We start from the raw sequence: 24223 nt of genomic DNA, 5'->3' as shown, positions 1-24223 counted from the left end.
TACTTCTTTTTAAAATGCTGAGAATATGAACTTTCAATCAATCTGCAAAAAATAAGTTTCTCTCAGGAGCCAAAACATACTTCACCTGAAATAGATGCCATTCATAAAAAGATTTCAAATAAGGAATCAACTATGTTTATTTATATTTCATTTCTCTTTTTTATTCATTATTAATCTCAGAGGTTAAAGCGTCTGCCGGCAATGCAGGAGACCTGGGTTTGATCCCTGGGTCAGGAAGATCCCCTGGAGAAGAAATGGCAACTCACTCCAGTATTCTTGCTTGGAGAATCCCATGGATGGAGGAGCCTGGTGGGCTACAGTCCACAGGGTTGCAAAGAGTTGGACACAACTAAGTGACTTCACTTTCACTTTAATCCTTATAAATACCAAACTTCCTAAACTTTGCTTACTGTTAGTGGGTTCTGATCACCACTGTCCAATTACTTCTTACTGTTATTAGTTTGCTGGTGCCACCAAATACGAATGACCTAAAAGTGTTACTGTTCTCCTATACTGTACAATAACAACCAATAATTTAGTTTAATCACATTAAGTAGAGGTATAATCATTGACACATTTCATCTTAAATATATGATACTCTACATATAGCATAAGTGTATAAATCATAAACAGAGCTACAATAATATAAAGAGCTTAGTGTTCTTAAGATACAAGCACATTATGTACACACCGTCCTTGAATATCATTCCAATCTCTCAGAAGCCTTTCATTTTCTTTCTGCAGGTGCTCATTTTTGGCTTGGCTTTCTGCAATGGTGTCCAGGCAGTGACAAATAAGTTCTCTAATGACCTCAGCTGGGCTTGCAATTTTCTCTAGTTTGAAGGAACCAAGCCTGAACTAGGATCAAAAGAAAACATGATTAGTTTCCGGAGAAAATCAAGATTGAGTGGCCCAGTTTTAAATATATATTTTTTCTTCTGAGAGGGAAAAAAAGGTGTAAGATTTAAATATCGTGCATTTACCAGATATAAATACAGTGGACAAAACTACTGGGCAACCTCCTACTTTCTTATTAAGGTTTATCATATAAATCAACATAAAACCTAAGGGAAAAAAAATTAAGTGGTAAGTCACTCTCTCACATTTTAGCAGAAATGAAAACAACATAAATACCATAAAAACATGCTACCATCTGTTTTTACTGTCTAGTACATATTTTAAATCACTATACATCTTTCCTGGTGGCTCAGATGGTAAAGCATCTGCCTACAATGCAGGAGACCCAGGTTCTATTCCTGGGCTGGGAAGATCTCCTGGAGAAGGAAATGGCAACCCACTCCGGTACTCTTGCCTGGAAAATCCAATGGACGGAGGAGCGTTGTAGGCTACAGTCCATGGGGTCGCAAAGAGTCAGACACAACTGAGCGACTCTACCTTCACTTTCATACTCAGAATAATAAAATAAATTTCACATGAAAACTCTTTTTTTTTTTTTGCGCCACACTGCATGGCATGCCTACAGGATCTTAGTTCCCTGACAAGGAATGGAAACCATGCCTCCTGCCATGCAAGCACAGAGTCTTAGCCACTGGACCACGAGGGAAGGCCCATACATGAAGATTCTAAATTCCAGTTTCTGTTAATACTGATAGTAAAAGCTATCTCTGAAGAAAGAGCAAAATTTTTGTAATATCTAAGAGAAATATAGGGTTTTAAATTTATAAACCTGGGAACAGTAATTACTTCTCTGTCAAAAACCAATAATTTATTATTATAAATTATAAATGATAATGCCATATGTCAAACTTGAGTACTTTTGTGCAGAGGTAAGATATAAAAATATCTTAAATCTTCTACTAGAGGTCACTACAAAATAAAATAGTTTAATACATCTTTATTATAGTTAAGGAATTCTAAAAGAGATACAGGCTCTCCTTGTTTTGGTAGATAAAGATACTAAAACACAATGATTTAATAATAATGACTATAATTATCCTTAGGCTCCCCTGGTGGCTCAGATGGTAAAGAATCTGCCTGTAATGCGGGAGACCTGGGTTCAATCCCTGGGTTGGGAAGATCACCAGAGGAGAGCATGGCAACCCACTCAAGTATTCTTGCTTGGAGAATATCCATGGACAGAGGAGCTTGGTGGGCTATAGTCCATGGGGTTGCAGTGAGTTGGATATTACTGAGCGACTAAGCACACAGCACATAATTATCCTTTCTATTAGAATTATTATAACTAAAATAAGATTTTAAATGACAATTAAAATTATATAGCTATCATATCTTATAGTTGAAGTATAACTCAAGCATAGCACAAATATAAACTCATTTAATCATCACCAAATGGAACTATTATTATATCCATTTTAACTGAGGTTCAGAGTGGTTATCTAACATATCAAAGGAATAAAATCAAGATCCCACTATACTATCCTGTTAAACTACTTGCTGACATAAGGAGTATGCTAAACAAACAACAAGTAAGAGGAAGAATTAGCTTCCAAATCTACACATAATTCTAAACAGAGATTCTAAAGGCACTGAGTAGGTGGCAATATTGAGAGTACAGAAATTTTTTTTTTTTTTGGTTTGTGTTGTTATTTAGCCTCCTGGATAAGTAGTTTCTATTATGGCATCCACTGATAGGAATATTTCTAAAGTATCTTATTTGTAAAGACGCACTCCTATAAATATGTTATATATATATATTAAGAAATACTTAATTTCTTAATTAAGTATTAATACTTATTATTAATAATTATAATTTTATATTATTATAATTATTGATAATTCTGAGACTAATCATATCAGTCAATCTACAAATAAAAATAAAAGTCCTAAAGTAAAACTCTAGTGTTTGCAATCTGAGTGGTACTTTATAAAACATTTATGTTAATTCCTATAATTTAGGATCATTCAGTTGTTTAACCCCACAGAGTAAACTTTTCTGGATGAATTATGTTTACCAATTTACTTTTAAATTTTCAGATTAAAACCACAGATAGATGTTTTAATATCATAGAAACTCAGTGAAAAGATTTAAATACTGAGAATTCCTAGATGTTGAAAAATATTTACATATACTTGCTTAAAATGTGAAGGAAAACAAAGGATTTTAATATTCTTGTATTAGTTCAGTTCAGTTACTCAGTCGTGTCCGACTCTTTGCGAACCCATGGACTGTAGCACACCAGGCTTCCCTGTCCATCACCAACTCCCGCAGCTTACTCAAACTCATGTCTATTGAGTCAGTGATGCCATCCAACCATCTCATCGTCTCTCATCCCCTTCTCCTTCAGCCTTCAGTCTTTCCCAGCATCAGGGTCTTTTCCAGTGAGTCAGTTCTTCACATCAGGTGGCCAAAGTATTGGAGTTTCAGCTTCAACATAAGTCCTTCCAATGAACAGTCAGGACTGATTTCCTTTAGGATGGACTGGTTGGATCTCCTTGCAGTCCAAGGGACTCCCAAGAGTCTTCTCCAACAGCACAGCTCAAAAGCATCAATTCTTTGGTACTCAGCTTTCTTTATAGTCCAACTCTCACATCCATACATGACTACTGGAAAAACCATAGCTTTGAATAGACAGACCTTTGCTGGCAAAATAATGTCTCTGCTTTTTAATATGCTGCCTAGGTTGGTCATAGCTTTTCTTCCAAGGAGCAATCATCTTTTAATTTCATGGCTCCAGTCAGCATCTGCAGTGATTTTGGAGCCCAGAAAAATAAAGTATCTCACTGTTTCCAGTGTTTCCCCATCTATTTGCCATGGAGTGACAGGATCGGATGCCATCCGATGATCTTAGTTTTCTGAATGTTGAGTTTTAAGTCAAGTTTTTCACTCTCCTCTTTCATTTTCATGGGCACATAATAATGTATTATGGGCACAAATGTTATACAAGGACTGAAGAATACTGGTTTAGCCACAAATAAATTTTGTATGTATTTATGTATTTTGTTTTTGAAATCTAAGCAGGTCATAATGTCTGCTTGATGCTTTAATTTGTTTTATCTCACCTCTTTCTGTTCCTTAAAAAAATGGAAACAGACTAAGAAAAATTGTGCTTTATTTCAATGAGTACATATAGTTGTGTATATACATATATATAAAACCTAAATTCAGCAATTTGAGCTTAACTTTAATTAGAATAGTAAAATTATAATTTTTAAATTATAAATTTAAACTGAATTCTAATTTTAACATTACAATTATTATTAAATTATAATTTTAAAATAGCATAATTATTATTATTAAACCTTTACCCAAAAAAGACTTGGAAAACTTACAAGAAGTTTGAAATTATCTCAGACTATTTGTCACATCTGATTTATTTCTCGTAAACTTAAAATCAAATGGCCAAAAACTCTTGCTTTGAAGTACATATAATGAGTCCATTTAACAAGTATTTAAGTTTAAATAGGAAAGTTTTATCTATGCAAATTATATAAGAATTGAAAGTAAATTTGAGTATTTAACCTTTTAAAGCTTCTCTTATGCAAACAAACACACATAAGATAAAGATCAGCTATAGAATATTACTTGTTTGAGTCAATACAGAAGAAAAATGAAGCATATTTTATTTTTAGACAATAGATCATCAGTAAAACATAAACCCAAACCATGATTTTATATTCTCACATTTTCACAATTGTCGGGCAGCTTTGACTAAGATGGACATTAAGGAAATAATTTTTTTTTTTTATCACTTGGAAGTTGCAACAATGTCAATGGATAATGAATCATTATCCATTGAGTGTTATAGTCAGGCTCACATTTTGATCCTGAATGAAGTAAAATACAAATGGACAGGTAAACACAACCCCCTAACCTATTTAAGATGGCAAAAGATAAAGGTAACAGTTTTAAATCACTAATAACAAACAACTTCTTTCAAAATATCATTCAAATGCTTATATTCAAAATTCCAAAAGAGAATTCTTCAATTTTTTTCTTGGCTACTCAGTGTAGAATAAGCTTAAAATGTCATTTCTTCTTAAGAGCAGGCAAGTATTTTTCAGTTTCTATTTTTCTAATTATATTCACTAATTTGGGGTCCTTTAACAGGTGTGATGGAGAAGGCAATGGCACCCCACTCCAGTACTCTTGCCTGGAAAATCCCATGGACGGAGGAGCCTGGTAGGCGGCAGTCCATGGGGTTGCACAGAGTCGGACACAACTGAGCGACTTCACTTTCACTTTTCACTTTGATGCATTGGAGAAGGAAATGGCAACCCACTCCAGTGTTCTTGCCTGGAGAATCCCAGGGACGGGGAAGCCTGGTGGGCTGCTGTCTATGGGGTCGCACAGAGTCGGACACGACTGAAGTGACTTTAGCAGCAACAGGTGTGAACATCTATTATTTGAAACAATGAAAATAATCAAGAAGTATTTAAAATTCAATCCAAGAAAAATATTTTACTTGAAATATTCCGCTTATTTTGTAGAAAAATTCTGGAATGTATGCGAACATGAGTCATCTGGACCATCCTGTCTGTATTCACATAGTTCAGAACCAAGGCAGGAAACGCCCTTTCACTCTCACTATCTCTGTTCCTGCCTGTCCACCTTATTACAGATGTAATGGACCACATGCCCAATTGCACTGGACTTATCAGAGGGCCTCAAATCAGGCCTAATGAATTGAGAAGCATAAAATATTTCTGTGCTCTAACTCTACATCCAACCCATCTTTATACCATCCTTCAAATAAAAGTGGAAACTTTAAAAAGGTGTTAGCTGTCTCGCATGGTATATTTCTCCATCTATTAGTGTCCTCTTTGATTTCTTTCACCAGTGTTTTATAATGGCAAAACCAATACAATATTGTAAAGTAATTAACCTCCAATTAAAATAAATAAATTTATATTTTAAAAAATAAATAAATAAATAAATGAGTGTTAGCAAATTCCCACAAAAGTAACACTGGATGGTTGTATCGATTTAAAAGTCCTTTACTTTCGTTTTTTGTTGGACATGTAAGGCTATTAACACAGATATTCTTTATTAGTTCTGTAATTTCAAAATAATCTGCAATATAAAATTAGGACTTCAAATAGTAAAACCAGAGTCAGAAACCACAATGGGCAAAAATAAAATTTTTTGCAGTTAGTTCTTAAGACCTTATGGTGAATTTTCTATATACAGATCTATACTCAGCACCTCACTCAGTCTATAATCTATTAAGCTATGTTTTTATTTTTCTTTGTCAAAAAAGTTCAAAACAATTTTTTAAATACTTGTAATCATATTAGGTTGCACTAGTTGACTCTGTCATTTATTTTAGCAAGCAACACAAACAAAGCATTTTTTATCTGATTTGCATTAAAAATTCACAATTTCAGAAAACATATCCATTTTCCTTAGCTGGTGTTTTAGTCTGGACATCTTTAAATGCAAGATTAAATGCCATATCCTTTTACACATCACTTCAAAGCCCAGATCAAATTCTCTTTATCTACTTTAGCCTGTATTAGCTTCTCTATTCTTAATAATTCAGATTTGTCTCACACAATTTTTCACCCAGTTTCATCCTCTGTGTATCTCTCTTGTTGCTTCAGAAATGCAGTGTTTTCCTTTAAATTTTTAGTTCTTTGAGATCAGAGACCATATCTTGTATGTCTTCCTTAACTTCCACAGTGTCTTATAGAGCTCTGGACATATACTGCTTAATAAAAGACCTAAATTTTTTAAAACTTCTATGATATTTATTAATAAGAGAATAAAATTATAATATTTCAGGTAAAATAAATAATTGGGACAGTGATACTCTAAATACAAATTAAGAAATCTTGAAGCTTTTAAGAGATAAGTTTTATTTTATTGAATAGTATAATTTCAGAAAAAGGGCATGGTTAAAAGACTGTGTAATAGCTCCTGATACTGTGATAATACATAGGTTTAATAAAACCCAAAAAGATTTGTTTTTTGAAAAATGTAAGAATGTATATGTATTGTTTTCAGGTTCTTTGGAATGGCCACACAGATAAAAGAGAATATATAGTATCAGTAAAATACACAAAAGAAACACTAATTTCAGGGGAATTGTTTATTGTTTCTGGGGACAGGAGGATTCTCAAGGTGTAAGCTGAACTCTGCTTAGAACATATCAATTAAAGAGGTTGATACATTATCAACGTAGTCTAAATAACCTTGCAGAATTAATCTGTGTTACTGTCCTGGGAACCAAGATGTAAACCTAAAGGAAAAGGAGGAATAAAGATATCTTGAGATGATTCCTAGGCAAACAAATGGAATTCCTTTTTTTCAGTATGTGCTTTTAATTTATTGACATGTTTAAAAAGTTTAGCTGTGTCTCGATATGTGTACACTAAAAAGCAAACCCTATTCATTATAGTTTGTAATACAGGATATTTTTATATTATAGAAAAACATATAGCTGTAAATACATAGTTGTTATAATACACAGTTACAAAATTCTAGTAATAAAGGAAACAAGTCAAGTTAATAGTAAAAAGGAAACTAAACTGTAATATTTTGGACTAATTACATTAATCATCAACTGTATTTTTAATCAAGAATAATATTTTTTACTAAGATGTTTGTATCATTAACTCTTTGGTTTTGTGACCTGCTTGAAACGTTATTATAGATTTAAATTTAAAATATTACAAATAAGTATTCTAAACCAGTGACATACCTAGGTTGACAACTGAGCATATTTATCTTCCACAGTAGCTGGAACTGAGAAAAGAATGCTCATGGGACTTTCTAAACAGATAAGAGAACTTTATTGTGAGACTATTAATCTCAACTTTCCAATTATTTTCTTGTTCACATTTCTTAAACCTATTTAAAATGTTTAAATATCTTAAGATGATTATATGATCAAGTAAGACTTGTATATGCAGGGCTTCAGATATGTAGACCCTCTAGGTCCTTACAACCAAAATGCAATAATCCAAAAATTAAAAAAAAATACACTGAGTTCTAATATAGACCTACAAATTATTAGCATTTTTAACGGTATGCTGTATGCTATAATATATTAAGTATCATCTAAGAATTATTTGGTATTCATAATTACAAAATTCATTAGTAGGAATCAGAGAAATGAAATGAAAAGCCCAAATGTCTTTGCAATAAGGGAATTTCAGAAGTTACTGTTACTTTAAATGACTACAAATGTTTATTCCATCATGTCCTTGAAATAGAGATGGTAAACCTTTTGGTTCACGGAAAATATAGGAAAAAGAAGATTTATCTTAGTCTAATTAGGAGTTATAATAAACAATGAAAAATACTCTATACATAGATTTAGAATCAACAGCTGACACTAGTGGTAAAGAATCTGCTTGCCAATACAGGACACATAAGACGCACAGGATCGAACTCTGGGCTGGAACGATCCCCTGGAGGAGGGCATGGCAACCCACTCCAGTATTCTTGCCTGGAGAATCCCCATGGATAGAGGAGCCCAGTGGGCTACAGTCTATAGGGCCACAAAGAGTCAGACATGACTGAAGCTACTTAGCATGAAAGACTTTAGCAACAGTAAATTGGATTGGGAGTAGTAGGGTAGGTAGATGTCAGGGGTTGCCTATTATTTACCTGTTACTATAAGTTTGATATTAGGTTCTGAAAAAGAAACAGTACGTTGGATCTCCTGGCACTCTATTAAATCTCATAACACTTATCTAATCATTTCTTCATAGTATGCTTCTCTTTCATTTACAGCGTAAATGGTGATATTTCCTAGATAGGACCCTTGATCTAATTCTCTTTTTTCTCTGTAGAGTTATATGGTTATCCACAATATCAGCTCCCGTTATTAGAGATAAGTTGAAAAATTGCCAAATGTGTATTAATAAGTGATACGTTTTCTCAAGTCAGGACTTCTAGAAACAATTAACATAGCATTACAAAATCTACTTGCATTTTTCTTCAGTTCAATTCAGTTCAATCACTCAGTCATGTCCAACTCTTTGCGACCCCATGGACTGCAGCACGCCAGGCTTCCATGTTCATCACTAACTCCCGCAGCTTACTCAAACTCAAGTCCATCGAATCGGTGATGCCATCCAACCATCTCATCCTCTCTCATCCCTTTCTTCTCCTGCCTTCAATCTTTATCAGCATCAGGGTCTTTTCCAAGGAGTCGGTTCTTTGCATCAAGTGGCCAAAGTATTGGAGTTTCAGCTTCAGCATCAGTCCCTCCAATGAATATTTAGGAATGATTTCCTTTAGGATTGACTCATTTGATCTCCTTGCAGTCCAAAGGACTTTCAAGAGCCTTCTCCAACACCAAGTTCAAAAGCATCAATTCTTCAGTGCTCATCTTTCTTTATGGTCCAAATCTCACATCCATACATGTCTACTGGAAAAATCATAGCTTTGACTAGACAGACCTTTGTGGGTTAAATAATGTCTCTGCTTTTTAATATGCTGTATAGGTTGGTCATAGCTTTTCTTCCAAGGAGTAAGCGCCTTTTAAATTCATGGCTGCAGTCACCATCTGCAGTGATTTTGGAGCCCAAGAAAATAAGTCTGTTACTGTTTCCATTGTTTTCCCATCTATTTGCCATGAAGTGATGGGACTGGATGTCATGATCTTCATTTTCTGATGTTGAGTTTTAAGTCAGCTTTTTCACTCTCTTTTTTCACTTTCATCAAGAGGCTCTTTAGTTCCTCTTTGCTTTCTGCCATAAGTGTGTTTTCATCTGCATATCTGAGGTTATTGATATTTGTCACATATTGATTCCAGCTTGTCCTTCATCCAGTCTGGTATTTCAAATGATGTACTTTGCATATAGGTTAAATAAGCAGGGTGACAACATACAGCTTTGACGTACTCCTTTCTCAATTTGGAACCAGTTCATTTTTCCATGTTCAGGTCTAACTGTTGCTTCTTAACCTGCATAGAAGTTTCTCAGGAGGCAGGTAAGGTGGTCTAATATTCCCATCTCTTTAAGAATTTTCCACAGTTTGTTGTGATCCTCACGGTCAAAGGCTTTGGGGTAGTCAATAAAGCAGAAGTAGATGTTATTCTGGAAATCTCTTGCTTTTTTGATGATCCAACAGATGTTGGCAATTTGATCTCTGGTTCCTCTGCTTTTTCTAAAACCGGCTTGAACATCTGGAAGTTCACAGTTCACGTATTGCTGAAGCCTGGCTTGGAGAATTTCGAGCATTACTTTACTAGCGTGTGAGATGAGTGCAAGTGTGTGGTAGTTTGAGCATTCTTTGGCATTCCCTTTCTTTGGGGTTGGAATGAAAACTGACCTTTTCCAGTCCTGTGGCCACTGCTGAGGTGTCCAAATTTGCTGGCATATTGACTACAGCACTTCAACAGCAACATTCTCAGCATTTGAAATAGCTCAAGTGGAATTACATCATCTCCACTAGCTTTGTTCTTAGTGATGCTTTCTAAGGCCCACATGACTTTGCTTCCAGCACATCTGGCTCTAGGTGAATGACCACACTATTGTGGTTATCTGGATCATTAAGATCTTTTGTGTATAGTTCTGTGTATTCTTGCCACCTCTTCTTAATATCTTCTGTTGATACATACTGTGTCTGTCCTTAATTGTGCACATCTTTGTATGAAATGTTTCCTTGGTATCTCTAATTTTCTAGAAGAGATCTCTAGTCTTTCCCTTTTTATTGTTTTCCTTTATTTTTGCATTGATCACTAAGGAAGGCTTTCTTATCTCTCCTTGCTATTTGGGAACTCTGCATTTAGTTGGGTATATCTTTCCCTTTCTCCTTTGCCTTTAGTTTCTCTTCTTTTCTCAGTTATTTGTAAGGCTTCCTCAGACAACCATTTTGCCTTTTTGCATTTCTTCTTCTTAAGAAGGGAGGATTTTGATCACTGCCTCCTGTACAGTGTTACGAACCTCCATCCTTAGTCCTTCAGGCACTCTATCAGATATAATCCCTTCAATCTATTTGTCACTTCCACTGCATAATAGTAAGGGATTTGATTTAGGTCATATCTGAATGGTCCAGTCATTTCCCCTACTTTCTTCAATTTAAATCAGAATTTTACAATAAGGAAGTCATGATCTAGGCCACAGTCATCTCGTCTTGTTTTTGCTGACTATACAGAGCTTCTCCATCTTCAGCTGCAAAGAATACAATCAATCTGATTTCAGTACTGACCATCTGGTGATGTCCATGTGTAGAGACATTTCTTGTGTTGTGGGAAGAGAGTGTTTGCTATGACCCTCAGTGTGTTCTCTTGGCAAAACTCAGTTAGCCTTTGCCTTGCTTCATTTTGTATTCCAAGGCCAAACTTGCCTGTTACTCCAGGTATCTCTTGACTTCCTAGTTTTGCATTCCAGTCCCCTATGATGGAAAGGCCATCTTTTTTTTTTGGTGTTAGTTCTAGAAGGTCTTGTAGATCTTCATAGAACCGTTCAGCTTCTTTGGCATTAGTTATTGGGGCATAGACTTGGATTACTATGATATTAAATGGTTTTCTTTGGAGACGAACAGAGATCATTCTGTCATTTTTGAGACTGCACACAAGTACTGCATTTTAGACTCTTTTGTTGACTATGAGCACTACGCCATTTCTTCTTAGCGATTCTTGCCTACAATAGTAGATACTGTATTTTTTTTTCTTGTACTAGTCCAAAAGCCACAAAAAGATAGGAGCTATATATGACTCAAATTAGCATTCCCTTTTTTACATGGTTAAATATAGAATGTATTCATTCATTCATTTATCAGACTTTTTCAGTATGTACTATGTGCTAGGCATTAGAGACACTATTTTGAACAAGAAAAACAATTTGTCTACTCACTTGGTCCTTATATTTTAGTAGAGGACTGACAACATCAATGAACAAATAATAATTTCATCCAGTTGTAGATTTAATGAAGAAAATAAAATGGTAATAGGATAGTGACTAGAGGGCAGAGTAGGCTTAGATATAGTGGTCACAGAACAAGTCCTTCTGAAAACTGAGATGGAGAACAGAGATGGGATTGGAAAGAGATAGGAAACTAATTCACACAGGATTTTGCGGACTACAGTAACAAGTTCAGAACTCACTCTAACAAAAAGCCCTCAGAAGATTACAGGCAGAAAAATGAGTGCTTACAAAGTACTCAGCATTTCCTCTAAGACTGTCCCCAATCTGCCCACCCTCCAATTATTCAGGCCGTGTGTAATCCCCTCCCCTTAAGTGTGGGTAGGTCTGTGACTTGCTTCTAATTCTAACCAAGAGAACATGGGAAAGATGACACATATCAGAACTTCAGACAAACCAAAAGCAAAAAGCAAAAAAAAAAAAAAATATATATATATATATATATGAGGAATTTGGTTTGGAATCACACTCATTTTCAAGTTATTTTAGAAGGAATTTATATTTCTAATATAAAAGTAGTGAAAGTGAAGTTGCTCAGTCGTGTCCAACTCTTTGTGATCTCATGGACTGTAGCCTACCAGGCTCCATCGTTCATGGGATTTTCCAGGCAAAAGTACTGGAATGGGTTGCTATTTCCTTCTCCAGGAGATCTTCCCAACCCGGGTCTCCCGCATTGTAGGCAGAGGCTTTACCATCTAAGCCACCAGTGAAGTCCCAGGGAAGTTCTAATATGAATTAAAGTGAAATTTCTCCATTCAGGATCACTACACTTCTTTAATCAAGAGTTATTTTTATGTCCTTTGTTTGTTTCTCATTGTTAATTTTTTGTTTCCATTTTCTCTTTTTAAACTTTTTTTTTTAATTGAAGTATAGTTGATTAACAATGTTATACTAATTTCCAGTGTACAATATAGTGATTTGATATTTTTATAGATTATACTCCAATTACCATTATGATAAAATATGGATTATATACCCTGTGCTGTCCATTATATCCTTGCATCTTATCCATTTTGTACCTAGTAGTAGTCGGACACCACTGAGCGACTTCACTTTCACTTTTCACTCTCATGCGTTGGAGAAGGAAATGGCAACCCACTCCAGTGTTCTTGCCTGGAGAATCCCTGGTGGGCTGACGTCTATGGGGTCACACAGAGTCGGACATGACTGAAGCGACTTAGCAGCAGCAGCAGTCTATGTCTCTTAATCCCCTTTCTCTATTTTGCTCTTTCCCTCAATCCCTCTCCTCACTGGTAAGCACTAATTTGTTATCCGTATTTATGAGTCTGTTTCTGTTTTGTTACATTCATTCATCAGCTTTATTTTTCAGATTCCATATTTAAGTGAACACATACAGTATTTTTTTTTTTTTCTGTCTGATTTACTTCACTAAGCATAACACCCTTCAAGGCCATCCATGTTGTTGCAAGTGGCAAAAAATTCATTTTTTTATGGCTGAGTACTCTACATATGGACATCACCAGATGGTCAACACCGAAATCAAATTGATTATATTCTTTGCAGCCAAAGATAGAGAAGCTCTATACAGTCAGCAAAAACAAGACTGGGAGCTGACTATGGCTCAGATCATGAGCTCCATATTGCCAAATTCAGACTTAAATTGAAGAAAGTAGGGAAAACCACTAGACCATTCAGGTATGACCTAAATCAAATCCGTTATGATTATACAGTAGAAGTGAGAAATAGATTTAAGGGACTAGATCTGATGGACAGAGTGCCTGATGAACTATGGAATGAGGTTCGTGACATTGTACAGGAGACAGGGAGCAAGACCATCCCCAAGACAAAGAAATGCAAAAAAGCAAAATGACTCTCTGGGCAGGCCTTACAAATAGCTGTGCAAAGAAGAGAAGAGAAAGGCAAAGGAGAAAAGGAAAGATATAAGTATCTGAATGCAGAGTTCCAAAGAATAGCAAGAAGAGATAAGAAAGCCTTCCTCAGCAATCAATGCAAAGAAATAGAGGAAAACAACAGAATGGGAAAGACTAGAGATCTCTTCAAGAAAATTAGAGATACCAAGGGAACATTTCATGCAAAGATGGGCTCGATAAAGGACAGAAATGTTACGGACTTAACAGAAGCAGAAGATAACAAGAAGAGGTGGCAAGAATACACAGAAGAACTGTACAAAAAGGATCTTCATGACCCAGATAATCACGACGGTGTGATCATTCACCTAGAGCCAGACATCCTGGAATGTGAAGTCAAGTGGGCCTTAGCATCACTAAGAACAAAGCTAGTGGAGGTGATGTAATTCCAGTTGAGCTCTTTCAAATCCTGAAAGATGATGCTGTAAAAGTGCTGCACTCAATATGCCAGCAAATTTGGAAAACTCAGCAGTGGCCACAGGACTGGAAAAGGTCATTCATTCCAATCCCAAAGAAAGGCAATACCAAAGAATGCTCAAACTACCACACAATTGCACTCATCCCACACGCTAGGAAAGTAATGCTCAAAATTCTCCAAGCCAGGCATCAGCAATATGTGAATCATGAACTTCCAGATGTTCGAGCTGGTTTTAGAAAAGGCAGAGGAACCAGAGATCAAATTGCCAACATCCGCTGGATCATCAAAAAAGTGAGAGTTCCAGAAAAACATCTATTTCTGCTTTATTGACTATGTCAAAGCCTTGGACTGTGTGGATCACAATAAACTGTGGAAAATTCTGAAAGAGATGGGAATAAGAGACCACCTGACCTGCCTCTTGAGAAACCTGTATGCAGGTCAGGAAGCAAGTTAGAACTGGACATGGAACAACAGATTGGTTCCAAATAGGAAAAGGAGTACATCAAGGCTGTATATTGTCACCCTGCTTATTTAACTTATATGCAGAGTACATCATGAGAAACGCTGGACTGGAAGAAGCACAAGCTGGAATCAAGATTGCCGCGAGAAATATCAATAACCTCAGATATGCAGATGACACCACCCTTATGGCAGAAAGTGAAGAGGAACTAAAAAGCCTCTTGATGAAAGTGAAAGAGGAGAGTGAAAAAGTTGGCTTAAAAAGCTCAACATTCAGAAAACTAAGATCATGGCATCTGGTCCCATCACTTCATGGGAAACAGATGGAAAACAGTGTCAGACTTTATTTTCTTGGGCTCCAAAATCACTGCAGATGCTGATTGCAGCCATGAAATTAAAAGATGCTTACTCCTTGGAAGGAAAGTTATGACCAACCTAGATAGCATATTCAAAAGCAGAGACATTACTTTGCCAACAAAGGTCCGTCTAGTCAAGGCTATGGTTTTTCCAGTGGTCATGTATGGATGTGAGATTTGGACTATGAAGAAAGCTGAGCGCTGAAGAATTGATGCTTTTGAACTGTGGTGTTGGAGAAGACTTTTTAGAGTCCCTTGGACTCCAAGGAGATCCAACCAGTCCATTCTAAAGGAGATCAGCCCTGGGTGTTCTTTGGAAGGAATGATGCTAAAGCTGAAACTCCAGTACTTTGGCTACCCCATGCGAAGAGTTGACTCCTAGGAAAAGACTCTGATGCTGGGAGGGATTGGGGGCAGGAGGAAAAGAAGACGACAGAGGATGAGATGGCTGGATGACATCACCTACTCGATGGACATGAGTCTGAGTGAACTCTGGGAGTTGGTGATGGACAGGGAGGCCTGGCTTGCTGCAATTCATGGGGTCGCAAAGAGTTGGACATGACTGAGCGACAGAACTGAACTGAACTGAACTGAATATTTCATTGTGTGTGTTTCAGATCTCCTTTATCCACTCATCTCTTAATGGAAACTTAAATTCATATCCTAGCTATTGCAAATAATGCTGCTGGGGTGCATATGACACTGGGGTGCATATATCTTTTCAAATTAGTGTTTTCATTTTCTTTGGATATACATTCAGGAGTAGGACTCTTAGATGGTAGTTCTATTTTTATTGAGGAACCTCTATACTCTTATCCATAATGTCTGCTTAGTTTTTAATCAGACTCCCTTACACTGTAGCTAATAAGACTACCAAATGATCTGTAGGTAGAAATATGAATGTAAGTGCCTACTTAGTCTCATTTTCTGTTCCTTGGTCACATAAAAAGCATTATATGGTTATGGGAACCTAAGCAATCTCTGTTTTAGAATCCTAATTCTGACATTTATTTTAAGTGGTGTCCTGCACAAGCAATTGTAACCACTCCATTCAAAATGATAACTTATCCTATAAGAAATTCATGAACAAAATATAAGGGCTGATCATGAAGGATTTTACAAATAAGCCACAATGGACATAACACCAAAGGGCACAAAAAACTCTACTCTCTAGAGTCAGTTTGAATTGGATGTGTCTTCTGAAAGTGGTTGATTACTTTAACACACAGTAGCATTCCAGTGTGGCTATGACAGAGAAAAATCTCACTGGGGAGCTCACTGTTGCTGTTGCTTAGTTCCTAAGGCCTCGTGGAAACAATAAGGAAGCAAACACTGAGGGGGGCGGGGAAACTTATAACATGATAAAATACCTTACTACGAGATACTTAGGAAATATATCTTAATAGGACATAGTATGAAATATCATAGAATGATTTATTTCTGTATTCAAAACAGTTTACCCTGTTTAGTAAGAACTGCTCAGGCCTCTCATAACATTCTCTTAAGACAATTTAACTGAAAAAATAGAATCTTGTATTTTTTTCTGATTATAAATCCTGGACTTTTGCCATTTAAAAAATTTGCATAAACTTAAAGCCAACCTCCGTTCTTCCACTCCTGAAGCACTGAACTATATATATTTGATGAAATAGCCTGACTGGTTAAAGGCGTTGTATTGACATTAGAAGTTTCTGGAAACAACAACAACAAAAAAATCATAAACACTTATGTTAACTATAACTTCATTTCCTTAAAATCAGTTATTATAAACCAGTAAACTCAAAACAGGTGATCTTTAACAAGCCACAGAGGTACCAAGTATTTTTAAATCCGAGTTTAAATGAAGTGATAAAGTATAGGAATCCAGAAAAAGATATGTTCATTTTTCGTTTAGCTTATGAGTTTCTTTCAAAAAATCTTCACAAAGCTTAATAACTGTCTTTTTAAACTAGGAATTAAAAATGCTTCTGTCAGATTTTTCATCCCAAAATATTTACTAAGAATCCTAAAAAAAAGCACCTATAATAATGTAGTGGCAGATCTCTAACAAGCAAATCCCAATCAAAAACATTTATATAGAAAACTAGTCATACTTATTTTGATTTATTTCGTTATTGACCTAGAGACAAGATAAAAAGAAATTACTGGTCTAAAAAACATTTTAAATTTTTCAAGGTGTTTTATTTCAGGTGATAATTACCTAATAGAAAATCTACTTGTAAAGTATAAAAATTAACAACTATTTTTAATGAGATTGAGAAGGACTGGAGAGTACAATGGATGGTAATCATTCATTTAATTGAATTTTCTTGCAAAGAAAAATGTAATTAAAAGTTAACATTGAGATAGTTCCAGTTTAGATAATAGCAAAGTAAGCTGTATTAGATTAATGCTCCTAGAGATAATAATTATAAACTCTGATGGTTCTCTCCCATTTGAAAGAAAAAAAAACCCAAAAAACAAAACCCTATTTCAAGGACTGGAGAATGACAGAAAGCAGGCAGCAAGTTGAGAGTACTCAAACCAGGTAAGAGCATGTTTATGTGACTTGTGCCTCACATGAAATCTCCAGTCCTAGAGCTCATGCAGAACAAGTCTCTACTTGTAGCCACGCATCCAACTCTTTGCGACCCCGTGACTGTAGCCTGCAAGGCTCCTCTATCCATGGAGATTCTCCAAGCAAGAATACTGGAGTGGGTTGCCAAGCCCTCCTCCAGGAGATCTTCCCAACCCAGGGATTGAACCTAAATCTCTTAAGTCTCCTGCATTGGCAGGCGGGTTCTTTACCACAGCATGTGAAGTGAAGTGAAGTCGCTCAGTCGTGTCCGACTCTCTGCGACACCATGTACTGTAGCCTACCAGGTTCCACCATCCATGGGATTTTCCAGGCACGAGTACTGGAGAGGGTTGCCATTTGCACATGATACAATTAGCCAAAAGAGACAAAAAAGAGAAGGAATTTAAAAAGCAGAAGAAATGCATGAACTGAAAGATTTAAATTTCCAAATGGAAAGGTCCCAGCACACTTGATTAACAGGGGTCTCACAGCAAGGTACAGCATCCTCAAACTTCATAATATTTGGAACAAAATGAGAACCGTAAAAGATTCCAGAGCAATAAGATAGATTATATGTAAATTAATTATAAGGATTAGAATAGCACTGGATTTCTATAATAAAATTGGATACCATAAGTCAATGAATTACTATCCTCAAGATGTGATGAAATAAATCAAATTATACCACAATATTTTTCTAATAATAATAACACTTATTGAGTACTTACTATATTTCAAGTATTATGTCAATTAATGACTGAATAAATTCAGATTTTGAGCTCTGCATCTACGGCTAAAGTCATACAAGGAATACATGGTATATAGTCAATAAGTTTTTGTAGAATCCTAAATAAAAATTTAAAATTTGATTAAATATTCTTTAGTTCCTACCAGGTATACTACAAGGCAATCTACATCACAGAAAGATGTATCAGGTAGAATATTTGCTTTACATAAATGTAAAGAGAGCAGTAGCATTTTACGAGGTTTACAATGTTAATAGATTAATTTTAGAAAAAATCGATACAAACTATAACCTGAATCTTTAGCCTTTAAAAGCTCAAATTATTAATAAATGTCGAAATAGTACAGCATTAAAATTGCTGTTTTCAATGACATAATGTCATTACTAGATGAAATACCAAGTGTTTTGTGGTAACTATGTAAATAAGTCATGTTACATAGAATAGCACCTTGCTGTTAGCAAATATTAAAACCAGAAATCCAGTCAGTTAAAGTCCAAAAGAAATCAACTCTTTTGGCATACTGTAGTTCCACTTCTGTGAACTGTTTCTTATGAAGCAATCTCAAATGAGAACACTTACTCATTGCCAAAAAATGTCCAAATGGTATAGCAGTTATTGTGTTTTGACAATGTAGTAATCTCCATTCATTCAATGGGGTGCTAAGGGATGAATCTGTAACTCATGTAAGGGAGTAGTAGAAAGGAGAGTGGCATTCTAAAAATACAGTGTATACTGAGAAATATGATTACATGAAAATTCACAGCCGTTAGGGAAATAAAGTCAGACACAGAAAGAACATTTCATAAAATTTTTCAAAAAATATTTTTTCTTTGTATGACTCAAAATGTTGGATCAAAGATGTATGTTTAACCACTGGAAACACTTTAGTACCTATTGTCATGGTTACAACATGCTGGGTGGGGGAAACATTCCCTTTAATAAGTCAGTTCAAAAAACTACAGAATGTAGACTCTCTAAAACTCATCATGATTTAAGTTTATAAATCAGTGCTTGGCTATAAATTGAAGGAGGCAATGCTGTCTGGTGTGCACATACAGAGCTCCTTTTAGAAAGGTAGTGCCAATAGGTTTATTTAACTTTTAAACTAGGCAAGTAAATTTCTCAAGATCATGACAAGTTTTGACAAGTTCATGCTTCGGATAAACTCAAATTTGCCACCAAAATATTGCTAACTGGGCCAGTGCATAAACCAAAGAAAGTTATATGGGAACAGCCAACTGCTTTTAAAATGACTGGACCTAAAGTCTTCCCAAAGGGATTCTATATATTAAGTGACAGCAATTGTCACAGTCCATGTGCCCTTAGAATAACTATGGAAGTAGTCATTTTAAGTGAATAAAGAGAAGATAGTGCCCATAACATTAGGTTGTTTTCCTAAACTGGACAGAGCTAATATTCCAGTTTACTGAACATTAGTCTCACAGGAAATAGAAGCCAGGCATTACTGGGGGCCAAAAGAGGCTTTTCTCATTCTGTCTGTATCTTCCCCTTAACCAAATTATTCTCATCCATAGGGATATTCTTAATATACTTCTGCCCTCAAAGGTCATCTCTGTAGATCTCCTCTGAATGATTTTAAGAAATCTGACCACCTTGACTCTACAATCTAGAAAAATGTTCTGGACTTGAATATCTATTGGTGTATATCTATCTCAAATGCAAATTACTATTTGTTTAGCATTTGTTTAACTGAGTTTTTTACTTTTAACAATCCTATATATTAGCAACAATTCTAATAAGCATACATTCAAAGTCTACTTTAAATTTTGAGGTTATCAAGTGTAACAATTAAATTGGTTTTAAGAGCTATTCCCTAAGACCTAAACGTGATATCAAAGACTGACACTTGAATTTGAATTTTGGTTATTCTTAACACTTCTTTCTTCCAACATGTTTTCCTTTTGGCTGAAGCTAAAAACATGAAGAAAATAGGATATGTACACAATACTCTAAAATTTGAAACTTCCTTATGTTATCCACATTCTTGGTACTTAAATTCCAGAACGAGATATATCAAATATAAATATTACAGTCTAGATGAGGTTGCTTTGCCAGTAAGCTGTGTTCTTGATCTCTGAACTTCAAAAACTGAGTAATACTACTGTCCAATCTGTTTACCCTACGTGAATGGCATTCAAAAACAAACAAACAAAAAAAACTACCATATAACTTCAAAGAATTGTTCACTCTTACACCTTGAATCCAGTAAACAATTTAAGGGAATTTTTTTGTATGGATGTGAGAGTTGGACTGTGAAGAAAGCTGAGCGCCAAAGAATTGATGCATTTGAACTGTAGTGTTGGAGAAGACTCTTGAGAGTCCCTTGGACTGCAAGGAGATCCAACCAGTCTATCCTAAAGGAGATCAGTCCTGGGTATTCTTTGGAAGGACTGATGCTGAAGCTGAAACTCCAGTACTTTGGCCACCTCATGCAAGGAGTTGACTCATTGGAAAAGACCCTGATGCTGGGAGGGATTGGGAGCAGGAGGAGAAGGAGACGACAGAGGATGAGATGGATGGATGGCATCACCGACTCAATGGACATGAGTTTGGGTAAACTTCGGGAGTTGCTGATGGACAGGGAGGCCTGGCATGCTGCGATTCATGGATTCACAAAGAGTCGGACACAACTGAGTGACTGAACTGAACTGAACTGAATATATATATCAAAGGTACAAAGAAATAAAACACTGTCTCTGCCCACAAAGAGACTCTTATAACAAAAAAAAATACCCATTATATAGTATGAAAAGTGTTATTTAAAATGCTCATTAACATGTAAACTATTATATATAAAATGGATAAACAACAACAAAGTCCTACTATAAAGAACTGGAAACTATATAGTGATAAGCCATAATGGAAAAGAGTATAAAAAAATGTGTGCGTGTGTATGTGTGTATATATATATATATATATATATATATATATATGAATCACTTGGCTGTAAAGCAGAAACTAACATACACTGTAAATCAACTATACTTCAATTTAAAAAAATTCTTATTAAAATTTTCACAAGTACATCAATTTCAGAATAGATAAGCACATTTGGGGGATTATAGTAGCCACATGAAATTTTAAGTATGATATCAATATACAGGCCCATAATCAGACCCTCAATATCAAGACCATCAATACCTAGTGTGAGGCTTTATTTTATGTGTCAATTTTATCTGGATGCCCAGAGAGCTGGTTAAACATTATTTCTGAGTCTGCCTGTAAAGATGTTTCTGGAAGAGATTAGCATTTGAATTAGTGGACTGAATAAAACAGATTGCCCTCCCTACTGTGAGCAGGCACTAACCATAGAGCTGAGGGCCAGACTAGAACAAAAAGGCAGAGGAAAGTTAAATTCTCTCTCTGTCTGGCAACTTCACTGCAACATGAATCTTTTTCTGCCCCTGAAGCTCCTTGGTTCTTAGCGCTTCAGATCTGAATTGGAAATTCAATATCAGCTCTTCAGCTCTCAGGCCTTTGAATTATACCACCAGCTTTCTTGGGTCTCCAGATTGTGAGAGTTCTCAGCCTCTACACTTGTGTGACCTAATATCTTATAATGTATCTCTATAGAGATAGATATTTTATATAGGAGATACTTTTGGTTTTTTCCTTCTGAAAACTATAATACAGGTAGTAGTTCTGTCTTAAAGAGCTTACAGTTATGTCCTAAAGAAAACTCGTTTCCCAAAATTTCCACACTGTGCTCTGTCATCCTATAACCAACTCAATAAAAAAAAAGTGAAGAGGGTAAGAACTACATTTATTGAAGTTTTTTTTCTATGAGTGTGAATTGACCATTATAAATAACAAAATAAAGAAATACTGGAACAATATCTAAAAATAAAATCAGAGAATATCACAAATAATGACTGTTGTTGGAACATATGCAGAAATAATTTCCTGTAGACAATTCATGTCATCACTATGAACTACCATTGAAAAAGGGAACAGTCCAGAATTATTTGAACCTATGAGATCAACACAAAAAGAGAATCACAAAAAGAATTTGTTCATAATTTTACCAAGAAAGAGAAAAGGAGAAATGATGTAAATTTTTCCATTTTATCTGTTTCATCAGTGAGTAACTGAGAGGAACCACCCTGTCCTGGATTAAATATGACTTCCCTCTCATTGCCAACAACAATCTATGACTCCTTTTAACATGAGTATCTACCTCTCATTCCATGCAAAAATGATTCTGTGAGATACTGGAAACAGATTTTTTTTTAATAGTTCAACATGATATTTCTGAACAATTAAAATCTGTAAAGATAAACCCCAACAAGACAATTTAAGGACACAAAGCACTTATAAACTTAATCTTCTGAATATCTGCATGTTCAATAACTCATTTATATTTTCATGTTTTTATGCAACCATAAAGAAGTACAGCAGAAATTCCACTAATCACCTGTATTTAATTCTCCAATAATCCAAATCTTCATTCTCAAAAATACTTTAGACAGCCATAGTTCAAAATGCTCTTCATTGCTGTTCAAGTGAACAGCAATGGTTAGGAAACCAATTTAGAAAAGTTGCACTAAGAAATATTTTTGATAGCTGGATGTCAACAAACAGAAAGTCTTTAAGTATCTCACAGAGAAAGGGATTAACATCAACTGAAAGTCCTATTTTCTCTATGTTCTGAACATATAACACCATAAGAGGAGACCCAGTTCCTAAGCTCCAATGAAAAAATAAAAGGAATAAGACACTGATAGTGTTGAAGGGTTTCAACCCCCACTGTCACTAAAATAGTATTCCAGTGATTATCCTCTGCCACTCAAAATGAGTCTATTGATTCACTTTTGGTAATCATAAAGTTATGCTTTAAGATTTTTTCCAATAATGCTAGAGAACTGATAACTACTTTTGACTGCACTACCTTTTTAGCAAACATATGAACACATAAAATCAGCATGTGTGAAAGTATGATCAGCACCATTTAAATCAATTTCACTGAGTTCCTGGTATGTTTTAGAAATTATTAGGGGCTGAGAATGAAAGCATAAACAAAGCATACTTTCTGTCCTTATGAAATTATAATCTTGCAGGAGACACTGAAATGCTATCAGTCAACTAAGATGCAAAATATTTGAAAATTAGGAATGGGATTGACTTCCCTGGTGGCTAAGATGGTAAAGCATCTGCCTATAATGCAGGAGACCCGGGTTCAATCCCTAAGTGGGAAGATCCTCTGGAGAAGGAAATGGCACCCCACTCCAGTACTCTTGCCTGGAAAATCCCATAGATAGAGGAGCGTGGTAGGCTACAGTCCATGGGGTCGCAAAGAGTTGGACATTACTGAGTGACTTCACTTTCTTTCTATGAATGGGATGAAGCTAGGAAAAATAATAAATGCCATGCTAAGACATTTAGTCCTTATTCTCTAGGTTAGGGTTTATAAAGTTACTGTCTTCAGGGGCTATGCAGGTAAAATAAATGAATAAAGTTAATGGGCTGGCAAACTACAAAGAGCAATTCCTATCCATAGGGGCAGCTACTAGTAGTAACAGTGGAAGGAGTAGTTGCCTTGTGAAGATGTGGACCAGACTACTAAGATTTTTAATTTCTCAAGAAAGATCAGAAATCTAGATTTCTAGGTATAAGCTTCCGATTTAAGCTATTGGAAACTCGTCTAAAATGTTTTATGCATGGAAGGGTAAAACATAATATGTCTATAGTCCATATTTGGTCTTCTGGTAAAGGCAACAAGGTGGAACTTCAGATGATTTTTAAGCAGAATAGTGTGATTAGATTTGCATTTTAGAAATGTCCCTCTGGTAGTAGATGAGAGTAGGGAGGACCAGAGACAGGAAGATCAGTTTTTTGGAAAAGTTGCTGCAAAAAAGATGGTGGACTTAAATCTGAGCTATAGAAAAGTGCAGACAAATTTAGAGTGAAAAGAACTTGAATGAAAAGCACTGAAAACCGGGCAACATACAAGCTGAAGTGAAGGAGCAAATAATAAAGAG

The 24223-nt window shown here is 35.5% G+C and overlaps 1 protein-coding gene across 6 annotated transcripts in view; it reads right to left on the bottom strand.

Annotated features, from left to right (window-relative positions):
- Positions 1–24223, bottom strand: part of XRCC4 (X-ray repair cross complementing 4) — a 379323-nt gene that overhangs the window by 252127 nt on the left and 102973 nt on the right. For all 6 annotated transcript variants that reach the window (XM_070794001.1, XM_070794004.1, XM_070794006.1 and 3 more), the window contains exon 4: positions 692–858. In XM_070794001.1, the coding sequence (XP_070650102.1) occupies positions 692–858 (167 nt within the window). The remainder of the gene's footprint in view (positions 1–691; positions 859–24223) is intronic.

The sequence above is a fragment of the Bos indicus genome, chromosome 7 (assembly GCF_029378745.1).
Source record: "Bos indicus isolate NIAB-ARS_2022 breed Sahiwal x Tharparkar chromosome 7, NIAB-ARS_B.indTharparkar_mat_pri_1.0, whole genome shotgun sequence".
Classification (NCBI taxonomy): Eukaryota; Metazoa; Chordata; class Mammalia; order Artiodactyla; family Bovidae; genus Bos; species Bos indicus.
The sequence above is the reverse complement of the archived record's forward strand: the minus strand, read 5'-3'. Positions and strand labels throughout refer to the sequence as shown.